Raw genomic sequence first — 13,368 nt, 5'->3', positions numbered from 1 at the left:
GAAGATGAAAAAAATGAATATGAAAGTGAGCATGAATGAATGAATCAGGTAGTCTGTAATAATGTCTCATTTGTGATGCGTGAAGACCAACATGTCCTCAAAAGCAGGCGACTTGAAGTGTTTTCTGACCCCCAAATATTTACAGTAGATACCTGGAAACACCGGATGTGCTTTTATATATGATGAGATGATTAACTGGTATCGAAGGAGAACTTCTCATAAACCTAAAAAAAACCCAACATATTTTGACATGGATGAGGAGATTGTTATTACTGATAAGGATGGAAAATATGAAAAAAAAGAAAAGTGATTCATGCTTTTTTCAAAGAGTGAATACGCCTGGAAATCAAACGTTTTAGCAAAAGAAAATTATAAATATTGTGATTTACGCTTTATCGGGCCACAGTTGCACAACCTTTCTATAAATAAAACATTACATGGTGCTCATGTGAAGTAGGTACTTTGCTAAAAGAATTTTGAACTAGAAATAGTGACAATTCTATCATTTTTTTTCTCCAGCTTTTCATTAGTTTTTACCTTATATAAATATCTATTGGTGTTTATTTGTGCTTCCTTTACCGAAGAGTGAAAACGATATTCAATATTGTACATATATTTTCTTAAAACCATTTAGGAACTGAAGCTCCTCAGTGACTTTCCCATGATATTACCAAAGCATGTCTAACATATTGTCTTTTTATGCTCAGTGCAGAGTTTAATACACTGGCAGGAGAAAATGCAGATGGAAAAATAAACTTTGAAAAAGTTTAACCAACAGCACGTTTTTTTGTGTGACATGTAGTATACTTAATCTTAGAATTGTGTTTTTATATATTTATTTTACCTAAGGCGGTTGGTAATTTAAATTTCCTGAAGGATCAATAACGTTATGTTAATTTATATCCATTGATCTGTCTGAAATAACTGATCGTCTTATCTGGCTCCGAGAAATACAGGAAATAAGCAAAGTGCATTTGAAGTTGAACTGACTTTTTTCCCACATGGCAGCAAATTTAGAGCTTTTTTTTTGTTTTTGTAATTATAGATCAATATTAACTTCTTTTGCGATCTTGTTATAATTTGTCCGTCACTGATTTGTGCAGAAAACGTCCAAACTAAAGGAAATATTAAATAATGTATGGCGGAAATGGTGATAAAATGAGCCAAGCTTTTAATGAAGAGTAAAGCATTTCTTTTACCATGACATCAAATCACAAGTTAACCTTGTATGTATTATCGCAGGATGTTGAGTTAATTAACTGACAATTAAGGCTGAAAAGAAACAGGATTGTGTCACTGAAGTCCAGTTATTGGGGTTGTTGGAGCGAGCGGGCAGAGCGTGGTTACAGGGCTAATAGACAGAGATGGGTGATGAATGCGGTGTATCTGTGGTAGTGGTGGTGGGGGTGGTGGTGCAGGGGGGGGGCAAATGAGTGTCTGTCCACTGTGGCAGTGTTTGAGAGACTGCCTTCAGCAGCACCTCTGTCATTTCATAACTCACAGCATTGATCGGTTTTCCTCTGCACGCCAAAAAAAACAAACAGTCCAAAGTAGATCGGTGGCCGGGGAGCTGATGGGGAGGAGGGAAGCCGAGCTCCCCGAAGGCTGAATAAAGATCGTCACACTAAGATCCATCACTGATGATGGGGGCCTAGTAGCTCCACTTTGTTTAATGACATGAACATACACATGTGGCTATCAGAAGAGTTATCTATCTAATGTTTGCTACGTAAAACTAACATCCCATTAACTGTTGGAACTTTAGAATTCACATTAAAATTCACATCAGCGACAAATATCTCTCCGATTTGTGATCATGAGCAGAGTCTGACGTTATTGTCGTCGTAGATGCTACCAAACTCTCACACCATTTTGTGTAAGCCATATATTGCCTCGTCAATGTGTCCATCACATTACCCAACATACGATAATAGGACTTCTGCAAAATATAGGCAATAGGCTCTTTCCCAGATCTATTATAGATTCTGCAATGGTTTTTATGATTTTGACAAACTTAGAGCAGATGAATCCTCAGATTGCCTGTGATTTTGGACCCCAGGTTGAGTTCCTCAGACATAGTGCGCAGCACACTTACCTCACAGTGAGAAGACTGAGTAATCTGGCCTTATGCCCAGATTCCTTGCTTTCACGTTACTAAACAGTGACGTGGTTGAGAAAATTCTATTTATCTTAAAATTCCTCTACCAGAATCCACACAGGACAAATTAAATATTTAGGACCCATTCTTAGTTGTTGATGTACTTCTCTAATACGTCGTCAATACCTTTCTGAAGGAAATTTGTCATTACAGTCCGGGTTTGTTGACATCTTAGCTGCCACGTCTGTTGGATATTTACTTATCGTAGAAGCGTAAAAGTTGTTTCTTTGTCATCGCCGTTTCCCCCACTTGCTTTTTGTATTCTTGTCTGTCATTAAGTAAATCCAGTAAAGTGTTGGAAAACGAAAATGTTCCTATTTGATCACTGGAATGCCCAGTAAAATACCAACAACTTATCTTAAAGTGGTGATTCTTGCCTGGCAAATATGAAGGTGTTCACAAATTATGGTATAACAAAGCAGTAAAGTGTTTTCACATCATATCGGTGCAATGTGATCTGGGTGACAGACTGCCACCCGGAAAAGGATTAGTGGGAGAAAATGGATGGATGGATGTTTACATCATCTGTAGATACTCAAAAACTACATTTCTCCTGTGTTTTACACGTGTAGTATAAACAGTGTTTCAGTAATGTTTTTTTTTCTTTCTTTTAGCATGAGAATCACCTTGCCAAAGGATATGAAGAACCAGTGTTACTGCCCTCGCTCCTTCTGAGTGTAAAAAATGACATTGCACCATATTTCATACGAGAACAGCCTTCCTCCAGGGGCACAGAATGTTCTCCGGCTTTCAGCGTAGCGATCGGTTTAACTACTCTCCCCATGTTTCTCGAGGAATTGACGCCATTCCAAGCTACGAGTAGTGAGACGACTGTAGTGCAGCATCAGTCTTTCCCTGTTTGTCCCCCCCACGAGTAATTAAACTAAGGAAACGTACACTGAATCCCATCTTGAGTATTTGAATTAAAGCATGCAATTCCCTTTACTACAGCTTCCAACAGAAACTATCCATGCAGAAAACAATCATCGTGGTGAAACTGCTGTAGGTAACTGTAAAAATACAGTTGGTTGTCTTTTTCATAACAGTTTGTGTAGGGAAGGGAAAGTTGGTGCCCCTGAAGAGTGATCTATGGAGGCAAGTGGTAACTCACCTTGGAGAACCTCTCCCAGAATGTCAAGTTGTTCTTGAGCAACAGTGAGTATTTGTCCAGTTTCATTTAAAGTATGAAAAGAACCCTGAACAAGAAAAGTGTGAAATAACCCCGTAAACGCCTCTTGGCTAATACTTTACCTTCACCAGAGCCATCTTAGTTTGACTACAAACCAGTCTGACTTTCACCTTTTTATATTCACGCGATGCACGCAAAAGTCCAAGTGTGTGTGTGTGTGGTGGAGGTGTGATGTCAAATTGATGTCAGCCCTTCTTCTTTAGCCTCATTATCAGCGCCGGGAGCTTCACATGTCCAAGAAAGCGGTGGTAGTCATCAGTCATTCTGTCCTTCTGTCTGTCTGACTGACACACACACACACACACACACACACACACACACACACACACACACACACACACACACACACACACACACACACACACACACACACACACACACACACAGAGCCACAGGTGTGTCCAAGCTGTAATGAGGATTTATTAGCTGCACGTACTTCCCAAAAGACCTTCAAATACTCCACGATGTTGTTTTGTCCGAGCCGATGCATCAAGCACGTCCTGTTCCTGGATGTTTAGCAGGTTCTGGTGCCGTGTTGGATTCAGGGTCCCAATTACTGGAGCCTCTCCCAGCCTACTAGGTACCAAGACAAATTATACGTTGGAAAGTTCACCAGTCGATCACAAGGTTACAGAGAGAACAACATTTTTAGGATCAACAATGACCCTCAACTTATCAGATTGTGGAAGCAAAACCACCATGCAAGCATCACAATGAAAGATCCCCCAAATCTGGCCTTCAATGGGGGGAAATCTGAAAGTGTGGCAAGGTTGTTAACCACTGTGTGTCCCAAATAGCACTGCCATGCTGAAAGAATGTACAAATTGTATTCTCAACCGGTCAAATACAGTTCAGCATAAAAATACTGACCCTGTGCAGATTGAAAACTTACATCATGACTTAACTATGAAATGTTTACTCTTTTTTCAAGGTGAACATTTTTCAAGCAACTTGCAGGTGAAAGCAAATTTAAAAGAAGCACAGTCACTCCTAATTATACATTCCAATTCGGCCATTTGTCATGTATCTCTGAGGTCAGTCACTATTTCATCATTAATAGCTCCAAAATCCATTGTTCCCAAACCAAAGTCGATTTTGATCGTGATTATGTAAAGTTGTGCTTGCATTTTTTCATCCCATTCTACACTTGCACCTTTAATTCTTTCATCAGAGACATGAAGAGAAAATTGAGGTTAAACTTATAAACCTCTACATTTTATTGCAATACAGAATTCGCACCTAACCGATGTTCAAATATCAATCTATTATATATTCTTCTATGCTTGGATGTATAAGATATTTTCTCACATCATAGTGTGGCAAAGTCGGTAAGAGATCCCTTTTATATGAAAGTGAAATATCCATTGTTTTTATGAGATTTTTTTTCCTCCCTTTGCACCTAGTGAGGCATAAGCCCATATAGGCAGCAACTCTATGCAAGCGGCTTGATCCATAAAAACCCACAATACAGTACATTATTGCACTGTATGTATCCAAAATGCAGTGATGCATCACTCTCATCTGGTCACAACAACCGATAGAAAGAGCTAACTGCTCTCTGGGTTGCACACTGTTGCGAGGAGGACCTGATGTTTCACAGAAACAGACATCCACATAAACTCAAACTCATCATACTGTGTCGCTCAGTCGACTTTGCTTTTGCAGAGAGAAATAGCCTCTTTGTTCCCTTTAAAAATGATGGGCTTGAATAAAATACCTCACCAAATGCACGATCATTAGCATTTTTACAGAGTATGTGTGGATCTATGCATATAAAAATTATAACTTTGTAACTATAATCCATAACTTTGTTGCAGGCTTGACTTTAACCTTGGAAACGAATGAAGTTGTAAAATAAATGCCTATTTATTAAAAAAAAAGGTCAGGAAATTTACTGCTGCATATGTGGTAATATGTATATTCTTTAAGTCGTGCATTTCATCCCATAATCACAGAACTATTTCGTAAACTACGACAGTTTTCCATGAGGAAATAAATGCACGCAAATGAAACTTTATAGTTGATTGGAGGAGCCACAGCCTTTAACCTTGCAGCTGCACTGCAGATTTCTGTCTCACAATCGTTGCCTCCCATCTATAAATTTGCCTGTTTTTAAGTGGAAATTATATTGATACCACAGCCGCCGTGATGTATGTCAAGCTCTACCATGCTAATATCTATTACAGGGAAGTGTGTAATATGTTCATGTTAATTCAGTGTTGTCCGATTGTACAATGGAGCAGGGGAGGCATGCTGACGTAGGACTGCAGCCTCCAGCACCCAGTGAAGCGTGCAGATATCCCCATTCATCCAGAAGCGCACACACACTCATGCATGTATGCCATCTCCTTTATTTTGCCTGGGCCCCTCCTGGGACTGGAAGTGATGATGATCTGCAGTAATTGAGGAAGACGTGCTGAATGTGAAAGGAGAGGGGAGGTACTGGAGGGCGGAGGAAAGTGTAAACTGCTGATGCAGGTTTTGTACCGAAATGCCTCTTGGTACCTATAATTGACAACCATTCAGCTTCCCATGGGTTCATATGCACAAAAAACTACATTATAGTGAAGTTTTTTTTTTCTCTTGTTTGCCTCCAGCAACTAAAGAAAATAAATCACTTTAATAGGATGTAGGCACTTTTTTTTTTTTAAGAATCTTTAGAGGGACGAATGTAATTTAGTGAAAATACTGAAATTCCTAACAAATGTGACACAGACTGAAGAGTATATCTGTGTGTGTGTGTGTGTGTGTGTGTGTGTGTGTGTGTGTGTGTGTGTGTGTGTGTGTGTGTGTGTGTGTGTGTGTGTGTGTGTGTGTGTGTGTGTGTGTGTGTGTGTGTGTGTGTGTGTGTGTGTGTGTGTGTGTGTGTGTGTGTGTGTGTGTGTGTGTGTGTGTGTGTGTGTGTGTGTGTGTGTGTGTGTGTTGGTGCATATGTAGATGTGTATGTGGGTGTTTGGCCACTCAAGGGAATGTGTTTTATATGCTAATTTTGTTAATGTGTATAAGCTGCTCCAGCCCGTTCTCATTAGGTTTTCATTAGTCTCTTTTATGGAAATGCACAGTGACGATACCGCCGAACAGACCAGCCGCCTGTCGGAACCGTTTCCTCACACGACCACCTCTGGCTGTCGGTGGTGTCGGGCCCTGCAGACAGATGGATCGATCTGTGGAAACGTTATCAAAAAAGAGAAAAGTTGGTAAAAGAGCTTTGTGTTTAGATTTAATCTTCTTTTCGCCTCAAACAAGGGAATTAAGATAAGACGAATTAAATCAAGGGAAAGTGAATCCGATTAAGTTTTGTTTTTTTCTTTTCTTGAAGCTTTTTTTTTTTTTCTTTTAACCTATCAATATCAACAACTGGGACATTTACTTAAACCACGTTGGTCAATCACTATGCTCTGATAAGCTGACTAATCAATTTCAGTGACGGCTGACGCATCAGGAGAGAGAATGAGGCAGGGCAACTTGTATACAATATATGAAAACTATGAAAGTAGTACTTTTAAGCTTGACGATATACATTTTGCAAGTGTTCATTATGTAAATGGTCTTATATTTTTAAAAGTTGTGGGAAAATGAGGTTAAAATAACATTTTCTATCCATCCTACTCACACATCTGTTACGATCACTAATGTAATAACAGCCGGTGTGCACATCCACTACATCTGTGAAGTTTCCATACCGGCTCCCAAGGTGGAACTTTTCTTTCACGTTCACGATTCCCCCCCACAAAGACTGCCGGAGGTGACGGAGCGCTGTTACTGTACATGGGCAACCGCTTGTGTGGTAAATAGTTCCTTCTGCTCATATGCTACGAAACAAACAAACATGGCCCATTTTCTAGTCAATATCACTAGTTTAATAGTTGAGACTTGCAACTGACTTGGCATCAGTCCATATGAATGTCAGTTTTTTTTTAATGTTTTTCACAGTTATACCTTAATGTTCTCTGCACACGTCTGTGTGGTTTCGTTACTAAAACAATGAACAGTGCCTTCCCGTGGCCCGGCAGACTAACTACATCGTTGTGTGTCTGCTGCTGCAGTGGAAATGCACCACTTTCTTTTAATGGATTAGGTGTTGTCACATAAAATGTTGTCGTGTAACTGGGGCCTTAGTCCTTCAGTCCCTTTGCTGCCCTCTTAAAATATTTACTAATCTTTGTTGACTTTGACAGTTAGTGAATTTTTCCTCATTTGTTCCTTTTTGCTGTGAAGGTCTGGTGATGGTTCATGGCTCTTTGTAACCAAAAGTTTGTTAAAACAGTACAGATGATGGATTGATGGTAATTTACTGAGGGTAGGATGATGGAATAAGGATTGATGATTGTGCAGTTTAAAAGCCACAAAACAAACTGTGTTAAAAATGTTACTGGATTGGACTCTAAATCTAATTGTTTAATCCGTCAATAGTTTAGTTGTGTCAGTCTACTTCTGTGACCGATTGAACAAATGTCAGTCGTTCCTCAGCGCTCTCCAGATGGTAGGCACAGACGTTGATCTGTGTTTTGTGGTGTTCGGTGGTTAACATTGCAGATGTATACATGTTTAGGATGGGTTGCATGCCGGTGACATGCGAGGCAGCAGAAGACAGTAATCCTGGAGCGTTGTTGATGATAAAGGTGTGACTCCGCTTTCAGGCTTCTCCATCTCTTTCCATCTCTCTCTCTCCATCTCTCTCTCTCTCTCTCTCTCTCGCTCTCTCTTATATCCTTTTTCCTTCAAGTGAAGCAGTGTCCCGTGAAATTGGGCTCTAAATTACGAGGCTGGTGTACTCTGTGTGAGGGTTTTAAAAACGACCTGCTCTGCTGATAAGGACATTGACTGGACCACAACAGTCAGCAGCAGATGATCCGCGGGCCTGACTTTGGTTTGAGACCGGTCCAGGAGAAACGGTTTCCCCTTTAATCACCTTTTGGGGGGGGGGGGGGGGGGGGGGGTTATATCAGCCTCATCGGAGTCGTCATTATCCGCTCCAGTCCATGACAGAGATGGTGACGAGTTATAAATCAAATTAGTTGCTACTGTTTGTATTGCTCTCCTCTCCTCTCCTCTCCTCTCCTCTCCTCAATATCGGCTTGTCTTTATTTGAATAATACGGTTCTTATCTGAGTGAGTTACTATTCTGCTGGCCTCTGTGTTCCCTCAATATCACCCAGTCTCACTCTTCCCTCTCATCCCTTTGTCTTTAATCATACACACACACACACACACACACACACACACACACACACACACACACACACACACACACACACACACACACACACACACACTCCTTCATTTAGTTGTTATCTTCTGTGCAGGCCCTCACCTCTCCTTGTCCTGCTTTCCCTCCTCTTAAGGTGATACTGGATTCTTCAATATAACTCGACATTTTGTTTTCCATTTTTGTTCCACTCGTCATTCTGATGATATTTCACAACAGATTCCCAAAGCCATTTTCATACTATAGTTTAAACATCTTGGTTTGATCAGTATATCACAGTGACACGTGTAGTGTCATGCTATTCTCATGTAAAGATTAGTTTTTCTTTGTATTTTACCATCTCTTCCAAAAAAAATCAATCAAGAAATGCCAGAGATCAGGCAAGAAATTGTAAACAACTTCGTCTTTGTGATGGAGAATGAACCAAACATCTATATTAAAACAAAATATATGAACCCCGCCCTTTAGTGGTCTTTTCCTTGCTGTGTTTTGATCCTCAAACACAAATCTGAAAACAATGGGTGGGCGTTTTCATTGCTGAAGGAGTCGCTCATGCCGTCTCTTCTCTGTCGGGGCTGATGTGGGTCGTCGGTTACAGTCGGAAGTGCATGTTTTGATTTTGCTCCGCCTTCTCATCCCAGATGGAAACGTGCCCTCCCATATGTTTGAAACAGCCCAAATGTTGTAATCACAAGTAACACATTGAGAGCGCCAGCGTCGCATCACGGGCCCAGTCCGATTGGCCGTGTCTCCGGACATGCTGGTGGCAGGTAGAAAAAGCCATTTGTCAGCAGTATCTGCCACTCAGGCCGAAGCCAACACGATGTGGACAAAACTCAATTTCGCATTAATGGAATAATACCACGGTTAATGTACCATCTACTGAGGCAGAACACGAGGTCAGCCCAGGGCCAAACCTCTGGCTGCTGAGCGTCAAGACCACATCAATACAGATTCCCACTGTGGTGATGTTGAATTAAAAATCCCAACCGTCTTAAAAAGCTGTAGCCTTTTTTTTTTTTGGCGAAGCATTTATTTCCTGGAACAGGTAAAATGATTTTTTTTTTTTTAAAAAAAGCAGGTTTGTAATTTGTAATGTAATATCGGTGTGTTTTTTTCCTTTCCAGGGATACTTCTTGCTGTTTGAATCCATGTTGGACTCAGTCCTGCATGCTAGAGATCTCTACTTGGCTGATGACGGTTCAGGTAAGCTTCTATTTGAGTCTGCATTATAAAACTGAAGTGGTAACATTTAAATCTGGGCCTAAATGTCTAGTGTTTCCCTGAAAAGCTTTATTTCAGTGTCTTCTAGTAGTTTTTTTGTAGATATTGTAAACATTAATTAGCATGCATGCTGAATACTGTCGGCATCAACAGACTTTCAATACATTTATCGGAAATTCACTTTCTAATTTAGTTCTTTCTGGATTTGAGCAGTGACAAAAGAAAAGGGTCATTGCTTGGTTGATGCACCATTAACTGCAATTATTTTTACAATTCTATGAATATATTCATTACAAAAAAAAAACATTTTCTTTCTCTGTAAGCACTTTTTTTCCTCTGAAGTGTCCACTTTGCTTCTGAAGCCAGGTTGAGATATGGTATCATCCATCTGTTCACACCAGTTCTCTGTGGACATCACAACATATCCAGAACTGATTGAAAATGTTTTTTTTCTGTATTTCCCATTGAGTTTGTCACATGGTACATCAGTCTAAAAACATCTGAAAAGTATTTATTTTTTTACTTTAATCAGATTCACAGCTGGTACAAGCTCCATGTCTCCAATATGGTTGGCTTCTGGGAAGGAAAGATGCACGAAGCAGTGGAGTCCTGTTGTCTTATTTGCACCTTTGCTTAAACATGGCAGTGTGGGGTGTATTTAAAAAAACTAATTTGAAATACACATTTAAGACAAAATAATGAAACCCTGTAGTGTACAAATGCTACGGTTGGACACTCTTGGAGGAATCTTTCCCCTTGGGTCATCCTTTCCCTGCCACAGACTCGATTTAATGACTATTGCCAAATGTGGCCCTGCTCAGGAACGGTTCCAGCACACTGGCTTTAGTGGCTCGCTGGGACACGAGAGAGAGGTCAGGCTCGCACTCAGACACATACGCCCACGTGGAGGAGGAGCCTGAGTGACGGCGCCTAAAGAGATGGATCAGTGAGCCAGGGATCTCAGACAAGCGTAGGTTTGACGTGACTGAAGCAAAGCGTTAGAGGTCAGAGTACACCGTATGGCTCGTCATGAGTCTTTAAACTCTCCAGTCCCACGAACCTCCCACTGAATCTGCTGACCACCGTAGCAGCAAAATGTCACATAAAAGCTATTGAAACTACCAAATGTAAACACCATTATTCTTTTATGATGATTGTCCTTGTAGCGCAATACATTTAAAAAGAAATTCAGTTTCATATTTCCTTTTGGAAAGGTTCTTTGCTTCCCTTTGAAACTATGTCGCATTTTTAAGTAGAGTGCATTTGTGGAATGAGCAGCAGACACCATGAAAAATGTGTCTAATCTTGTTCTTTCAGGGCAAAGATAAAAGTAGGGATGGAAGCTCCCCAACTTTGCTCATTACATTTATTTTATTTCTAGTTACATGTCATTGCATCATTGATTTTCTAAATTTGAACCTGTAGTTTGATTGAAAACTGTAAATTTAAGTAATTAGAATAATCATTTCAGTAATAAGATAAACTGCTAACTGAGCATGCTTTGGTGACATACACTAAACCAGAGGTGTCAAACATCAGGCCCGTAGGTAAGTTTGTCAAAATACTCATAATAGAACAGCTATAAAAGACATTTCACTGTATTTCACACCTGAAAGTTTCATTAAAATGAACTTTATGTTGATATTGTAGTAATTTTCAGCAGTAACTATTTGGTTCTCAAGAAATATAAATTTTCATTACTTTTACTCTGCATCACATCAAAGAAAACTTTGAAGTTTAAATGTAAAGGTTATCATTCACTATGTTTTCCCACACGACACAGGAGTCACTTATCGATGTCACCACTACAGGCAGAAGGTCGTCAGTGTTTTTGTCAGCAGGACAAAATGCTTAAAGCAGCATTTTTCACAACCTGCATCTCTTGTTGATAATTAATCTACAGCCAGACAGCAAACTTTTGCTGCGCTGATTAAAAATAAAACTAACTTTCTAATTAAAATTTGACACAAATAATTTTGCTGCTTCTGTTTATCTTCCAATTTTGAATGCATGTGCACACGGCTGTGGTGAGTTATTACTAGTCTGGTCCCCGCAGCACTTTTGCTGCATGTGTGTTTAAGCTACATCAGAAGAGAGTTACAGCGGCTCCCTCGTTCTCCCCACTACATTAACCTCCTCTTCATCCTTAAACGTGTCCCTGCAAGCCTGGCACGGTGTAATGTCCAGGGAAAAGTGATCTCTTTTGTCCCGTGCCCCCCCCCCCCCGCGCGCTCCTTCTTCCCCATCTTCACAGCTGACCAATGGGGGAGATGGAGAGAGCAAGAAAACGGGGGTGGGGAGGGGGGGCATGACAAACAGGCTGTGAGCAGCGAGTCGAGAAGGACGCAGATGTCAAAGCCATGAATCTGGGGAGGCCCATGTAACACCCCCCCCCCCCCCCCCCCCCCCACACACACACACACACACACACACACACACACACACACACACACACACACAGCCAAACCCTATTTCTCACTCGGCCTCCATTTCTCCCTCAGACTATCACAGACAGCCCCATGCTAATTCTGCCCAATCAGCACCTCTCCTCTCACCTGGCCCTCGGCACGGTTCAGTAGCCGGAGTGAAATAAAATGACAAGTCAGCTGTTTGTGCGCGCGTGTGTGTGTGTGTGTGTGTGTGTGTGTGTGTGTGTGTGTGTGTGTGTGTGTGTGTGTGTGTGTGTGTGTGTGTGTGTGTGTGTGTGTGTGTGTGTGTGTGTGTGTGTGTGTGTGTGTGTGTGTGTGTGTGTGTGTGTGTGTGTGTGTGTGTGTGTGTGTGTGTGTGTGTGTGTGTGTGTGTGTGTGTGTGTGTGTGTGTGTGTGTGTGTACAGTCTTTATGTGTAGTGACACACACAGTGTCACGAGCAGACTTCGGTTCATAATGAGAAGCCGAGAGTTGCTCATCATTCTGCAGTCACCATCCATTTAACACCTTTTATGGTCCGATGTGTCGAAGGTCATGTGACAAACACATATGGCAGGAGGAAAAAAACTAAATGTGCCCAGTTTTGAACACGATGCATAAACAAAACCATAACACCCTGGGACGGGTTTTAGTTTCACTATATTTGGCATTGAGTTCTGACTTTTTGGATAACTTGTAGATTTTATTGCATGCCAGTTCATATTTTTTTGCTAGAAACATGCTAAACAAAATGTGATTGGTGTCATTCATCATTCAAAGATCCATTTCTTTTTTCTTTCTTTTTTTTTTTAATAAACTAGGCTTACTGTATGTAAGCCTAGATTCACCTCTCATCCTCGAAACTTCGTCATCTTGGATAGAGTTACGTGGATGACTGAGAGTCCTCACAGACAGAAGACGTTTACAACTAATTTAATGGACCAAAGCTTAAACAGTCATCAAACTACCTATTCTCTTTTTAGGATGGATTTTGGGAGGAACTCTTCCTGTGAGTAAGTGTCAACTAAATTACACTAATATTTCAGCCACATAAAAGTGATCATTGTGACTTTTTTTTTTTTTTTTTTTTTTACTTGCTCACTCAAATATTTTCTAATTTCAAGTTGTCCCAATGCTCTTTGAGGTTCAGGCCCCGTTTACCTGACAACACGTAATCCGTT

General features: G+C 40.6%; 1 protein-coding gene across 2 annotated transcripts in view; it reads left to right on the top strand.

Annotated features, from left to right (window-relative positions):
- The window catches only part of prmt3 (protein arginine methyltransferase 3), a 77,033-nt gene that overhangs the window by 17,468 nt on the left and 46,197 nt on the right, over nucleotides 1-13,368 (top strand). Inside the window, exons 11-12 of one of the 2 annotated variants that reach the window (XM_080493413.1) lie at nucleotides 9,684-9,762; nucleotides 13,171-13,200. In XM_080493413.1, the coding sequence (XP_080349539.1) occupies nucleotides 9,684-9,762; nucleotides 13,171-13,200 (109 nt within the window). The remainder of the gene's footprint in view (nucleotides 1-9,683; nucleotides 9,763-13,170; nucleotides 13,201-13,368) is intronic. The other variant, XM_080493414.1, reaches the window with a different exon arrangement.

Source organism: Lipophrys pholis, assembly GCF_963383615.2.
Source record: "Lipophrys pholis genome assembly, chromosome: 2".
NCBI lineage: Eukaryota > Metazoa > Chordata > Actinopteri > Blenniiformes > Blenniidae > Lipophrys > Lipophrys pholis.
The sequence above is the reverse complement of the archived record's forward strand: the minus strand, read 5'-3'. Positions and strand labels throughout refer to the sequence as shown.